The 12761-nt window shown below is 48.3% G+C and overlaps 1 protein-coding gene across 1 annotated transcript; it reads right to left on the reverse strand.

Annotated features, from left to right (window-relative positions):
• Nucleotides 1–2357: 2357 nt before the first annotated feature.
• Nucleotides 2358–5986, reverse strand: CAMK2N1 (calcium/calmodulin dependent protein kinase II inhibitor 1). Its single transcript, XM_056865399.1, has 2 exons — nt 5802–5986; nt 2358–2445 (listed from the first exon to the last, which is right to left on the reverse strand). Exons 1-2 carry the CDS (start codon nt 5968–5970, stop codon nt 2375–2377), a joined length of 240 nt encoding a protein of 79 aa, XP_056721377.1. The 5' UTR covers nt 5971–5986; the 3' UTR covers nt 2358–2374.
• Between the last annotated feature and the right edge of the window lie 6775 nt (nt 5987–12761).

Consider the following 12761-nt stretch of genomic DNA (forward strand, 5'->3'; position numbering starts at 1 on the left):
CCTCACTCACTGGTGGTAAAGGGCACCGAGAAGGGACAGTGAAGCCTAGACACAGCACTCAAAAAGGTAGGGGAGGCCATCCAACAAATGCAGGGAGACAGGGTTGCCAGCTCTGGGTTGGGAAATACCTGGAGATTTGGGGGGTGGAGCCTGGAGAGGGCAGGGCTTGAGGAGGGGAGGGACCTCAGCATGGTAGAATGTCACAGAGACCACCTTCCAAAGCAGCCATTTTCTCCAAGGGTTCAATATAAATATGAGGGAGAAGGGTAATGATGTCAATCCAATGTAGAAAAGAAAAAACACCTCAAATATTGAAATTATCAGATATTATTATATAATGCTTACACATTCACGTCTGTATGTAAAGCCACTGGAGTAGGGTTTCCAGCTCTGGGTTGGAAAATACCTGGAGGTTTTGGGGGCGGAGCCTGAGGAGGGCGGGGTTTGGAGAGGGGAGGGACATCAATGCCATAATGCCCAATGGCCAAAGCTGCTGTTTTCTCCAGGGGAACTGATCTCCATCGCCTGGAGATCAGTTGTAATAGCAGGAGATCTCCAGCTAGCACCTGGAGGTTGGCAACCCTACTGCCTTGGCTCGCTCACAGGCCGGAGAAGAAGTTTCAAGGGGCTGGGGCCGGCCCGGGGAGATCAGTTGTAATTCCTGGAGATCCGTTGTAATTCCGGGAGATCTCCAGCCACCGCTTGGAGGCTGGCAACCCTAGACACAGTGCGGGATCCACCCAAGGCATTTTGTCAAGCTACCAGAGCCCTCAGTCTGGTTTTCTTGAAGGCAGTGCAGGAACCAAATAGGATCGTGTCAACGTACAGGACAGCACATGGGACAGCGATTCAGCGTAAGAAGAGATGCGCGGTCTCGGCCTTGTTTTCATTAGTTTTGTTTTTTATTGTACATTGCAGTAATAGCCCTGTGCAGTAAACAGAAGTGCAAGAGACACAAGGTTCTTAAGGAAACGAGTCCCCGTTGCAAAGTAATTCGAGAGTCGCAAACAAAACAGCCCAAAAAATAAAATAAAAATCTTTTCCTCTCTTCTAGGGGCACGTTTCTCTTCTTTTGCAAATCATGCAAAGAAAACAATAATGATAATAATAGAAGGAAGAACTGAGAGAAAGGGAACGAAATTCAGAAGACTCCCCCAAGTCGGCTGCTATCGATAGAGAGAGGTTTATATACCTAGATAAAGTCAGTCGGTAGCTTATAAAGAAGTTGGGTACAAAGTGCAACTTTACACAGGCTCGAGATCACAAAATAGGAAATGAGAAAAGAGAATGGCATTTCAAGATATTTGGCACAACTTTTTAAATTTACAATTAGAATTTTTTCCCCGTCTTTTCTTTTTTTTTATTAAAAAAAAATGTTCACGTCTTTCATTATAGCTTACTCAAGAGAGTATCTTGCCACAATATTTGGAAGAAGAAGAAGAAAGGAAATCCGAGCTCGCCCATATACCAGGTTGCTCGATAAGTAAGAAAAAAAGCAGCATACATACTTTTCTCTCTCTGGTTTCACCTACAAAATTAAATCTCTCTGCACCAGTTGAGAGTACGTATGCACTACAACCGAGATATACCAGCTCTATAATCTGTTTTCAGGATGAGGGGAGAATAAAAAATAAGAATCCTTCTTCAATAGAATCCCTTCCTTAGAAAACTTTTGGTTACTCACATTCCGTCGAGATTTGAAAAGATACCTAGAATTAAATATATATTTATATATATTTATAATTATAGATCATTCTTTCCCTCCCACCCAGCCACCCCTTGACATCCAAGAATACAGACATTAAAAAATGGAAACGTAGAGCATATTCTATACAAGTGCATTACATTGTTTTTGCAAGATTAAACCATGTAAACAAGTATCGATTCGAAACAACTTTAACCAGTGACGTTCGCCCAAGGTCAGAAAAATACTGTTTTGCAGTTTCGTTGTTTAAAAGGACTTTTTTAAAAAAAAAAAAAATCCCAGATTGAAAATTACACAGTATTGATCATTCAAGGAAAAAAAGGACGTTGCTGTTAATTTAGACGTCGTTGCCAAAACTCGAACTTTGTAATTCGAACTTTTTTTTTTATTTTGCTGTTTCGGTTTTGACTGGTTTGGGAGGAAGGGGCAGCCCGCAAGCAGAAACCACCTTCCTCAGCCATCTTCGTCTGCTTCGGAGCCAGATATTAAGATGCGATCTGCAAATTTGCAAGGTCGATCACTGGCTCAGCAGTAAAGAACTTCAAAGTGCTATGGGTTAGCTTCTCCCCCCCTCATTTGGATGTTGTGGTTCGTGTTTTTTTACCCCAACAGCGCGTTACAAGGTAAACGATCTAATTCCCCCTCTTTTCGACTCAAGGGTGCAGAGATTTAAACGCCCGGAGGTGGCTTTTCGGAAATGTTTTTGAGCACGTCATCGATCCGGTCGTCTTCGATCACAACTGCAAGCAGAAAAACAGAAACAATGAAGGCCCGTTGCGGTCTTTCACTCGCTGAGCACATGAACACATGAAGCTGCCTTATACTGAATCAGACCCTGGGTCCATCAAAGTCAGTATTGTCTGCTCAGACCGGCAGCAGCTCTCCTGGGTCTCAGGCAGAGGTCTTTCACATCACCTACTGGCCTAGTCCCTTTAACTAAAGATGCCGGGGACTGAACCTGGGACCTTCTGCATGCCAAGCAGATGCTCTGCCACTGAGCCACAGCCTCTCCCCTAAGCTTCTCTATTGCTGACATCCAGAAGCATCCCCCCCATGAGACACAGTATGGTTCAAGCAGTGTGTTTGTGGGTGGGTGGGGCTGATTGACAGGCCACAATCTACATTGGAGTGAACTGGTACCCCAAAAGAAGACTTTCGTACACTTCCCTGTGAGCCAGTGTGATACAGCGTTCAGGCGTTGAACTAGGTTCTAGGAAACTGGGGTTCAATTCTCCACTCTGCCATGAAGTTTGGGCCAGCCTCGTTCTTTCTCTCTCTCTCTCTCTGCCTAGCCTACCTCCTAGGATTGTTGTGAGGATAAAATGAGAAAGGGAGAACCATGTCCCCAGCTCATTGGAGGACAGGTGGGCTAAAAATGAACTTGATCCCTAGGTTTCGTTGAGGAGAACTTTTTAGGATATAATGCCCTGTGGAAATTAAGGTGAGAGCGTTCGCTTTAAACGTTGCAAGATATTTATCATACAGAAGAGCAGCTGGTGACTCCCCCATTCTGATCCCAACTCAATATACACATACACACACCGCTTTGTGTGTTCACACATACACACACCGCTCCTGCACACGGTCCCTTCCCACAGATTCTTTTTGATCAGGGAAGTCCAGGAAATGCTGATCTCAGAAGAGACCAGGAGAGGTCACAGATCTGACCCTGCTTCAAGAAAAACGCTGATACCGAAGCAAAGAATTCCACACATCAGATATTATGTTCCTAATCTTGTCTTTCCAAGGTCATCAAGACAAAAAACCCTTGTCCATAAAGACGAAGGGTTGTTAAAGGGAGATTTATTTTAAAAATAAAATGTTGGATGACGCTGCTAACTGGTTCCCATTTGCTGTCCCAAAATTAATAATTGCAGGGATTTTTTACACTAGAGACCGCAGAGAGGTTTCCCCATATCTCTGCTGGTTAAAAAGAAAGATTGAGATCTCTGGGGAATACACTTCCATCTCAAGGAACAACTGGGTGAGAATCTCACTTATTAATTGCAAAATAATGATGATGATGGATTTAAGTCTGTTTAAGGGCCAAAATATTTTGTATCCCATGTCTGAATAAGCTTTAAAAAAAAAACCTGATTGATTCCCCCCATCTCTGCTCCTCCTTTACATCTTTCTGACGTTCACTGAATATTCCATACCTCCAAATACATTTCTAGAAAATCATTTTATAGCAATGAAGGGTTGGGGTCTAGGATCCAAACCTTCGTCGGGGCACTGCCCCATCTTTTAAACCCACCTCGCTACCCAGTGCAAGTTTCCCTGCCTGATGAACATATGAACATAGGAAGCTGCCTTATACTGAATCATTGGTCCATCGAAGTCAGTATTATCTGCTCAGACCAGCAGCAGCTCTCCAGGGTCTTCTTGGGCAGAGGTCTTTCACATCACCTACTTGCCCAGTCCCTTTAACAGGAGATGCTGAGGATTGAACCTGGGACCTTCTGCATGCCAAGCAGGTGCTCTACCACTGAGCCACAGCCCCTCCCCAAAGAATGCTCTGCCACTGGGCTTTCAAGAAAATAACCATACGACGCAGGCGGTCCCATCATAACCTAACACAAGCAGAGATTGTTTCTTTCAGCCCGTTCATTTCCACCCGTGCAGCTGCTTCGGTTTCAAATCTTGACCATTTAGCTTGGACAGGCGGACCTGGGATACTTTTGCATGCCTTTCTGGAAGCTCCTCTGTATCCCACTGCAGTAGGAAGCAGAGGTTTAAAAAAAAACAGTTCTGCGCAGAGAGCTTCGCACACATGTCCAAATGCGTGCCCCTTTCTCCTTTCTCTTTGTACGCACACTGCACGGCAGAGACAGTGGCAAGCCTCCCCACACACGCAACCCATTCAAGCTGAGATCAAAGGCCTCCTTCCAATTGGGGTTTTTCAAGAGAGGCAGCGCTGGGTTCGAATTCCTAGTCTCCCTCTCAAGCCAGCTTGGAAAGAGGCTCTTTCCAGCTGTGGTGAACCCAGAGCTGGTACCCCTCAAGAAAGCCAGGGGGTGACTGCAGAGCACATGTTTTTTCCCCCTGCCCTCGTGTTGATGCATTCCAGGTATAATCCCACAGGTCTGAACGTGGGCGACAGAATCGATTGGCCCGCCTAGGGTGAAATTATGGACAGAGGTGAATCTGGGTAGATAACCAGGAAGAGAGGTGTGTGTTGATATGGACAAGGGAAGCTGCATGAAGGAGGCGTCAACAGAAGGGATGAAGACAGCAGCGTGGTACAGTGGCTACAGCGGATGAGGATCTGGAAGATCCTGGTTCGAATCCCCACTCTGCCACGGAAGCCTTGGCCCCCTCACGGCCTCTCACCCTAACCTGCCTCACAGGGTTGTTGTGAGGATTAAATGGCGGAGAAGGGAACCGTGGCAGCTGCTTTGGGCCGCCACGAGGGAGAAAGGCAGAGTATCAGTGAAGCAAATAAATAACATGAATGCATTCAATCGATACAAAGATAAAGGACCGAGTTTAACTTAGAAGGGAAAAAGTTGGGTGCCAAGATGAGGCAACTGCGAAACATTTTAAAGGTGCCCATTGGCAGAGCAGCTCCATCAACGCCAGATCTGAGAATCTGTGTGAATTGAGGTGGGGTGGAATTGGAGAGTATCCCAATTCGTGGTAAGGAGACGGTTAGGGTAGGAGTTGCAGCAGAGGATCTTTGGGGTAAGTTTTAAGGCTGCACTATCATGCACCCTTTACCTGGGAGTAAGCTCCTGGGAACATCTCAGGGCTCACTTCCAAGCAGAAGGGCATAGGATGGCATTCTTTGTAAGGAAGGGAAGAAGACGCACAACAAAATATTCGCCACAAGGGAGGATTGTTTAAAAGGGTTGCAAACGGTTGCTTTGCCCCCCCCCCCTTTTACACGAAAAGTTGGGAGCATTGGAGTCTGAGCCGCTGCAGAATCCAAAATTGGGGAGGGGGCAAAATCATTTTTCCCCCAGATTGGAAAAGGGCGTCGCTGGGGGCTCCCCCATGCAAAAGCCACCCCCTCCTGGCTAACGGCCCCCTCCTCCTGGCTCCCCCCCGCCGCCGCATCGCACCCCCCAGCTCTCCCCCCCCCCAATTTTCTCACCACACTTGCTCCTGCCGATCTGGCCCAGCTTGGGGGCCCGCTTGTTCTGCCCCCCCGCGTAGAAGTTGTTCGTGTCCTGCAGGCGGCAGGTGAAGGAGATCTGCCCCACGTCCGCCCCGTCGCCGTAGGGCCCCAGCTTCTCCTCGCTGTAGGGCAGCACCTCCGACATCTTGGGTCGCCGGGGGGGGGGGAGAGAGGGATGCTTTTCTGGGGGGGGCGCTGGAGCTCCTTAGCTGCCCGGAGGCTGCAGCCCGGGGGGAGAGAAGAACCCCAGCAGAAGAGGGGGGGAGCCCGGCAATGCAAGAAGCCGGGGGGTCCCGGGAGGGGGGGGTCAGCGCTAGTCTAGGCGGGGTGGGGAGGGGGGCTCGCTTCTCGGGGTCGACCCTCTCCCTCGGCTTCCCCTTGCCTCTCGCCTTGGCTTCTGGGCTTCGGAAGGCGCAGGGGAAAGAGATGCTCTGCAGACTGAGATGCCAAGCGGAGAGGCAGAGCAGGAGGGAGGGGAGGGAGGAGGGGAGGGAGGAGGGGGGAGGACCAGAGATCCCTGGAAGAGCCGCCGCGTCGCGGGGGGTGGAAGGGCGGAGGGAGATCTGGCTTTATGCAGCATGCACTCTTATCTCATGCATGCATGCATGCATGCCTGCAAGGAGGGGGGGGTGGATCGATGGGAAGGGGGGTGGGAATGCCCAGCCCCTCTGGACTTCTTCCTGCTTGCTCTCTTCCTGCATGCTGGACGCCGCTATGGGGTGGGTGCCAGCCTCCAGGCGGGGCCTGGGGATCCCCCGGAATTGCGGCTGGTCTCCAGGCGCCGGAGATCAGTCTCCCCTTAGAGAAAAAGGATGCTTGCGGTGGGGGGGGGGGCTTTATGGCCTTAGGCCAGGCTGAGGTCTCTCCCTTCTTGGGAGGCCAGTGGGACCTGGGGAACCCCTGGAGTTATAGTTCATCTCCAGAAGACAGAGATCAGTTTCCCCTTGGAGAAAAAGGATGCTTGGGGGAGGGGGCTTTATGGCCTTGAGCCAGACTGAAGTCTCTCTTTTCTGGGGATGCCAGCCTCCAGGCGGGACCTGGGGATCCCCTGGAATTATAGCTCATGTCCAGACTACAGAGATCAGTTTCCCCTTGGAGAAAAAAGGATGCTTGGGGGGGGGGGGGCTTTATGGCCTTGGGCCAGACTGAAGTCTCTCTTTTCTGGGGATGCCAGCCTCCAGGCGGGACCTGGGGATCCCCTGGAATTATAGCTCATGTCCAGACTACAGAGATCAGTTTCCCCTTGGAGAAAAAAGGATGCTTGGGGGGGGGGGGGCTTTATGGTCTTGGGCCAGGCTGAGGTCTCTCCCTTCTTGGGAGGCCAGTGGGACCTGGGGAACCCCTGGAGTTATAGCTCATCTCCAAAAGACAGAGATCAGTTTCCCCTTGGGAAAAAAGGATGCTTGGGGGGGGGAGCTTTATGGCCTTGGGCCAGACTGAGGCCTCTCTTTTCTGGGGATGCCAGCCTCCAGGTGGGACCTGGGGATCCCCTGGAATTACAGCTCATGTCCAGACTACAGAGATCAGTTTCCCCTGGAGAAAAGGGATGCTTTGGAGGGGGGACTCTATGGCCTTGGACCATGTCTTCTTTTTTTTAAGTATTTTTTATTTACTTTTAAAGATATGGGGTACAGAAAAGAAAAGGGAAGAAAAAGGGGACCCACCCTACTCATAACTCCAGAGGGAGAAATAAATGCTATTTACATTTTATTTACATTCTTGTACTAGTATACTCTTACTACAAGACTATGTGCTAATCCTCATTTTATACTTAAATGCTTGATTTCCTGTTGATTGCCTTCAATATATTACTTAACATATCAATGTTACTCAGAGAAAGAGGGATCGATAATTAGAACAGTAAAATCAAATCCATTTTTCAACTTATATCTATTTCATTAAATAATACTTATATTTAATTTCCAATATACCCTTTCTTGTTTTTCTCTCTTAGTTCCGTTTTTCTTAATGCTGATACTACCATTGACAAAAATTTCTGGGGGATTTTTCTCAGTAAACCCTGTTTCTTAGATACTCCTATTTAACATTTTGGGTCATGAATCTATAATATGGTTCCCAGATCTCCCCCTTCTAAGGATGCCAGCCTCCAGATGGGGCCTGGGGATCCTCTGGAGTTATCGCTCATCTTCAGACTACAGAGATCGGTTTCCCCTGGAGAAAAGGGATGCTTCGGAGGGGGGAGCTCTATGGCACTGAAGCCCCACTGGGGTCCCTGTCCTCCCCAAGGCTTCATCCCAAATCTCCAGGAGTTTCCCAGCCTGCAGCGTTTAGCATGTTCTAAAATTGATTCTGTAGTTGGTGCATGTCTAGGATGCTTCAGCCTTAAGAACATAAGAAAGGCCATGCTGGATCAGACCAAGGCCCATCAAGTCCAGCAGTCTGTTCACACAATTCCCATTGTATAGAAAGTGAAGATAGCAGAGACCAATGTTGGATATTATATATTGCATTTATCATAGTAAATAATAACAGGTGCTAATGTTAGCTTAAACATGAAGATTTATTCCTTAACTAACATACTAGATATAAGTCCTACATTACACAAAGATGGTGAAGGGTCTGGAGACCAAGTCCTATGAGGAAAGGTTGAAGGAGCTGTGTATGTTTAGCCTGAAAAGATTGAGAGGGGATATGATGACCATCTTCAAGTACTTGAAGGGCTGTCATATAGAGGAGGGTGCCGAGTTGTTTTCTGTTGCCCCAGAAGGTTGGACCAGAACCAACAGGCTGAAATTAAATCAAAAGTGTTACCGTCTAGACATTAGGAAGAATTTTCTAACAGTTAGAGCGGTTCCCCAGTGGAACAGGCTTCCTTGGGAGGTGGTGAGCTCTCCTTCCCTGGAGGTTTTTAAGCAGAGGCTAGATGGCCATTTGTCAGCAATGTTGATTCTATGGCCATAGGTAGTTCATGTGAGGGAGGGCATCTTGGCCATCTTCTGGGCATGGAGTATGGGTCACTGGACCTAGACAACTGGACCTAGATATAGCACAATGTCCCTCTTTTAGAATCAATTGCTTTACTGGAAGCCCTATTGGCTACATACTAACACAGAAGCAGTTAACTCTCTCATGACTGGATGCTGAGACTTGCATATCCCAATGACCAGTCAGGTATGTGCCAGGCAATCCATGGATTGAGCAGAAGCCTGGACTAGATGGCCAACAATGACCCTTTACAACTTTAAGATGATTTTTGGCATGGGTTATCAAAGGCCACTTCCTGAGGCCTGCTGGTGTCAGAAGTGTTTTCCCGTGCCTTAAGCCAATTTGTGCTGAAAAGAGCCTTTCGTGTTAAGTAGGGTTGCCAACCTCCAGGTACTAGCTGGAGATCCCCTGCTATTACAACTGATCTCCAGCTGATAGAGATCAGTTCACCTGGAGAAAATGGGCGCCATGGCAATTGGACTCTATGGCATCGAAGTCCCTCCCCTCCCCAAACCCCACCCTCCTCAGGTTCCACCCCAAAAACCTCTTGCGGATGGCGAAGAGGGACCTGGCAGGTTGGCCTGGAGGTTGGCAACCATAAGGGCGGGGTTTGAGGAGGGGGAGGGACTTCAATGCCATAGTGTCCAATGGCCAAAGCGGCCATTTTCTCCAGATGAAGTGATCTCTATCGGCTGGAGATCAGTTGTAATAGCAGGAGATCTCCAGCTAGTACCTGGAGGTTGGCAACCCTAGGGCTTAAGCTGTTGTAAAATTGTTTTTCCCCTGTTTTAATATCTGTTGTTTTAACGTTTACCAAATTGTTTCTATACTATTGTTGCTCCGGAGAAAGGCAGGCATGTAGAAACTGCCAATAAAATAAAGAGGGGGGAGGGATGCTCAGAACCGCTCCTGTCGCAGAAGTGACGCGGCGGCTCCTGTAACATCTCCTGCAGGCCTGGAGTGTTCACCGAAATGCTCTCAGAAGCAAGCAGAGGCATGTGCAGTCCCAGCGCCTCTCTGCCTACGTCCCCTCCAGCTGATCCAGCCGGCTGCGTAACTTGAGAGAAGTGCAGACTTCTCCTGGTATCACGGTGGAGCCCTCTCATGTGACCCATTGGCATGTGTTGCTGCTGGGTGACGCAACCCCCCTGGCAGCCTGACACCCTGTCATCCCCGACAGCCAGAAGGGAGAGAAGGGAAGCCAAAAGCGTGCCTGTGCCTGGCAAGATTGCAGTGCCCATCGCTAGTTTGGAGGGCCGCACGGGGAGGAAAGATCGGCTCTGTCACTGGAAAGCAAACTGGATCCGCTGCCTCTCCTGCTCTCTCTTTTTAGCGTTCAAGGTGCTGGTTTGAACGGACAAAGCCTGAAATGGCTCCATGTACCTCCTCCTGTGCCATGTGCTCCAACTCAGGGACGGTCTTAGCCAATGGCCAACAGGGGCTTGTGGGGGCCTGACTGCCCACAGTGTGCTCTACCACCAAGCCACAGTCCCTCCCCCTGACAGGTGGGACAACGTGATTCTTAAAATGAGAATTGGGTTGTTGCAAAAACAAATCAGTGGGTTATAGATCAAATCAAGCCTGAACTGATCCTAGAAGCTAAAATGTCTAAACTGAGGCTATCGTATTTTGGTCACATCATGAGACGACAAGAGTCACTGGAAAAGACAGTCATGCTAGGAAAGGTTGAGGGCAGCAGGAAAAGAGGAAGACCCAACAAGAGATGGACTGACTCAATAAAGGAAGCCACAGCCTTCAATTTGCAAGATCTGAGCAAGGCTGTCAAAGATAGGACATTTTGGAGGACTTTCATTCATAGGGTCGCCATGAGTCGGAAGTGATTTGATGGCAGTTAACACACACAGAGACACACACAAACACATCTGTGACATACTGAGGGGTATTTTTGGGGGCTGCCACACTCTGGCATAGTTAGGCAATACACACCTTGCCGGCTATAGGACTGTGATGTGCAAGAGAGGAGGAGTACAGCCCTCCAACCATTGCTGCCATGCAAAATCCCAAGCCCCCGTTCTGGAAAACCAACCTCTCCACCTGGCTGTCTTTATTTATTTAGTAAATGGCCATTTATGCATGGGAGGTTTCGCCTTGGATTTGCCTCTCTCTAGATGCACCTTTTCCCCATCCGAACCCACAGAACTCAGCATGGGGGCTTATTTTTGAGTTTTCAGAATTTGGATGGGGAAAATGTGCATCTAGAGAGTAGCAAATCCAAGGCGAAACCTCCCATGCATAAATGGCCAATGTATATCACCTCCCCAGAGACCTGCTCAAAGAAGGCTAACGAAAAAAGGGTGGGGAGAAGCATGATGACATCAAATAAAAAATATTACTACCCCAAGCAATAAAAACGGCTTTTAAACAGCATAAAAATAACAGAGGAAAAGGCATAAATAAAGGATTCGAATAAGATGTTTGAGTGACCTGCTTCCATGGAGACTGTGGACTTCCCAAGAATGCTCCCAATTTAATCTCACAATACGAAGTCTCCAGAAGAAGAAGAAATCTTCTCCATATTTACATACCATAAATAAATATCACTATTTCACAGTATGTCCAGTATTTTTCAAATTCAGGATTTACTTCAGCAATTTCTAGCTGCTTTTCCCTTGCTTGTGTGTTAGACCCAAATCAGAAGCCATGATAAGAGCCTCTGCAGAAGACACCCAAGGGAGACGAGAACTGAAGAGACTTCCCGAAAACTGGGTCTGATTTCTCAGTGGTCCCTGGAGGGGAGGCAGCGGAGGTTGTTTCTTGGGGAAATACCTTCAAAGGGCGTTTGAATTACACCTAGCCCACTGGGAAAGCTATTAAAGATCCAATGCGCAGAAAATCTTTGTGCACGTCTTCATTCATTACTAAAGTGGAATGACGTGTTGGTATTTGGAGTAGGCCCTGTGCCTCGGGGTACAGCACACACAAGTTCTGTCGAAGTCCCAGATTCAATCCGTGTCATCTCTAGCTAAAGGTACAAGAACCCCTGACAGATCTTTTCTCTGCCGAAGATGTTAGAGAGGCACAGCCAGTCAGATTTGATGATTTTTAACTTGCTGGACCAATTAACTGTGATGGTATAAGGTAGCTGGATGAAGAAGGGCTGGTTTTTATATGCCAATTTTCTCTACCTTTTAAGGAGAATCAAAACGTCTCACAATCTCCTTCCCTTCCTCTCCCCACAACAGACACCCCGTGAGGTAGGTGAGGCTGAAAGAGCTCTGAGACAACTGTGACTAGCCCAAGGTCACCCAGCTGGCTTCACGCGGAGGAGCGGGGAAACCAACCCAGTTCACCAGTCCACCACTCAGGTGGAGGAGTGGGGAATATCAAACCCAGTTCTCCAGATTAGAGTCCACCGCTCTTAACCACTACACCATGCTGGCTCTCTGGATATGATCATATATAAATGATAATGGGATGGCCCTTTATCTTACTGGGAAATTTACTCTCCTGAAAGGCCACTGGGGGGGTTGGGGGCGGGACTTCAATGCCATAGAGTCCAATTGCCAAAGCTCTATGGCATTGAAGTCCCTCCCCAAATCCCCCCTCCTCAGGCTTCGCCCCAAAAACCTCCCGCCGGTGGCGAAGAGGGACCAGGCAACCCTAAGCCTAACACTGCACTTTCTCAAAAATGTCAGACTTTGGGCAGATTCACTTGTAAGGAAAACAATTCTTTCAAGTTGTAAATTTTCTTCTGCCTTGATGCATTCTGGAAATTGTCGCTCTCAGAACACTAGATATTAATGAATGGGGAGGGCCCTAAGACCATTAAAGCTAGAGTCTAAAATTACCTAACTGCACCCCCGAACGCCCAGTTGCCCACTTGCTTTGCCCCAGTTCTTGGCTATCCACCGAACCCACAGCTGGAGGCCGTGTGCTGCAAGGAAAGAATGATGATGATTAAACTTTTATTAGCTGAGGGGCTCACCGAGGCCTTTGGGGCCGAAATTACTCCCGGCTCTGGGGGCGAAA

Source organism: Euleptes europaea, chromosome 19 (genome assembly GCF_029931775.1).
Source record: "Euleptes europaea isolate rEulEur1 chromosome 19, rEulEur1.hap1, whole genome shotgun sequence".
In the NCBI taxonomy this organism is placed as follows: domain Eukaryota; kingdom Metazoa; phylum Chordata; class Lepidosauria; order Squamata; family Sphaerodactylidae; genus Euleptes; species Euleptes europaea.

Coding starts and splice junctions, on each gene's coding strand:
- CAMK2N1 (XM_056865399.1), bottom strand. CDS start 5,970: ATGTCGGAGGTGCTGCCCTACAGCGAGGAGAAGCTGGGGCCCTACGGC. Junction 2,446..5,801: donor GATCGGCAGGAGCAAGTGTG/GTGAGAAAATTG, acceptor TTCTGCTTGCAG/TTGTGATCGAAGACGACCGG.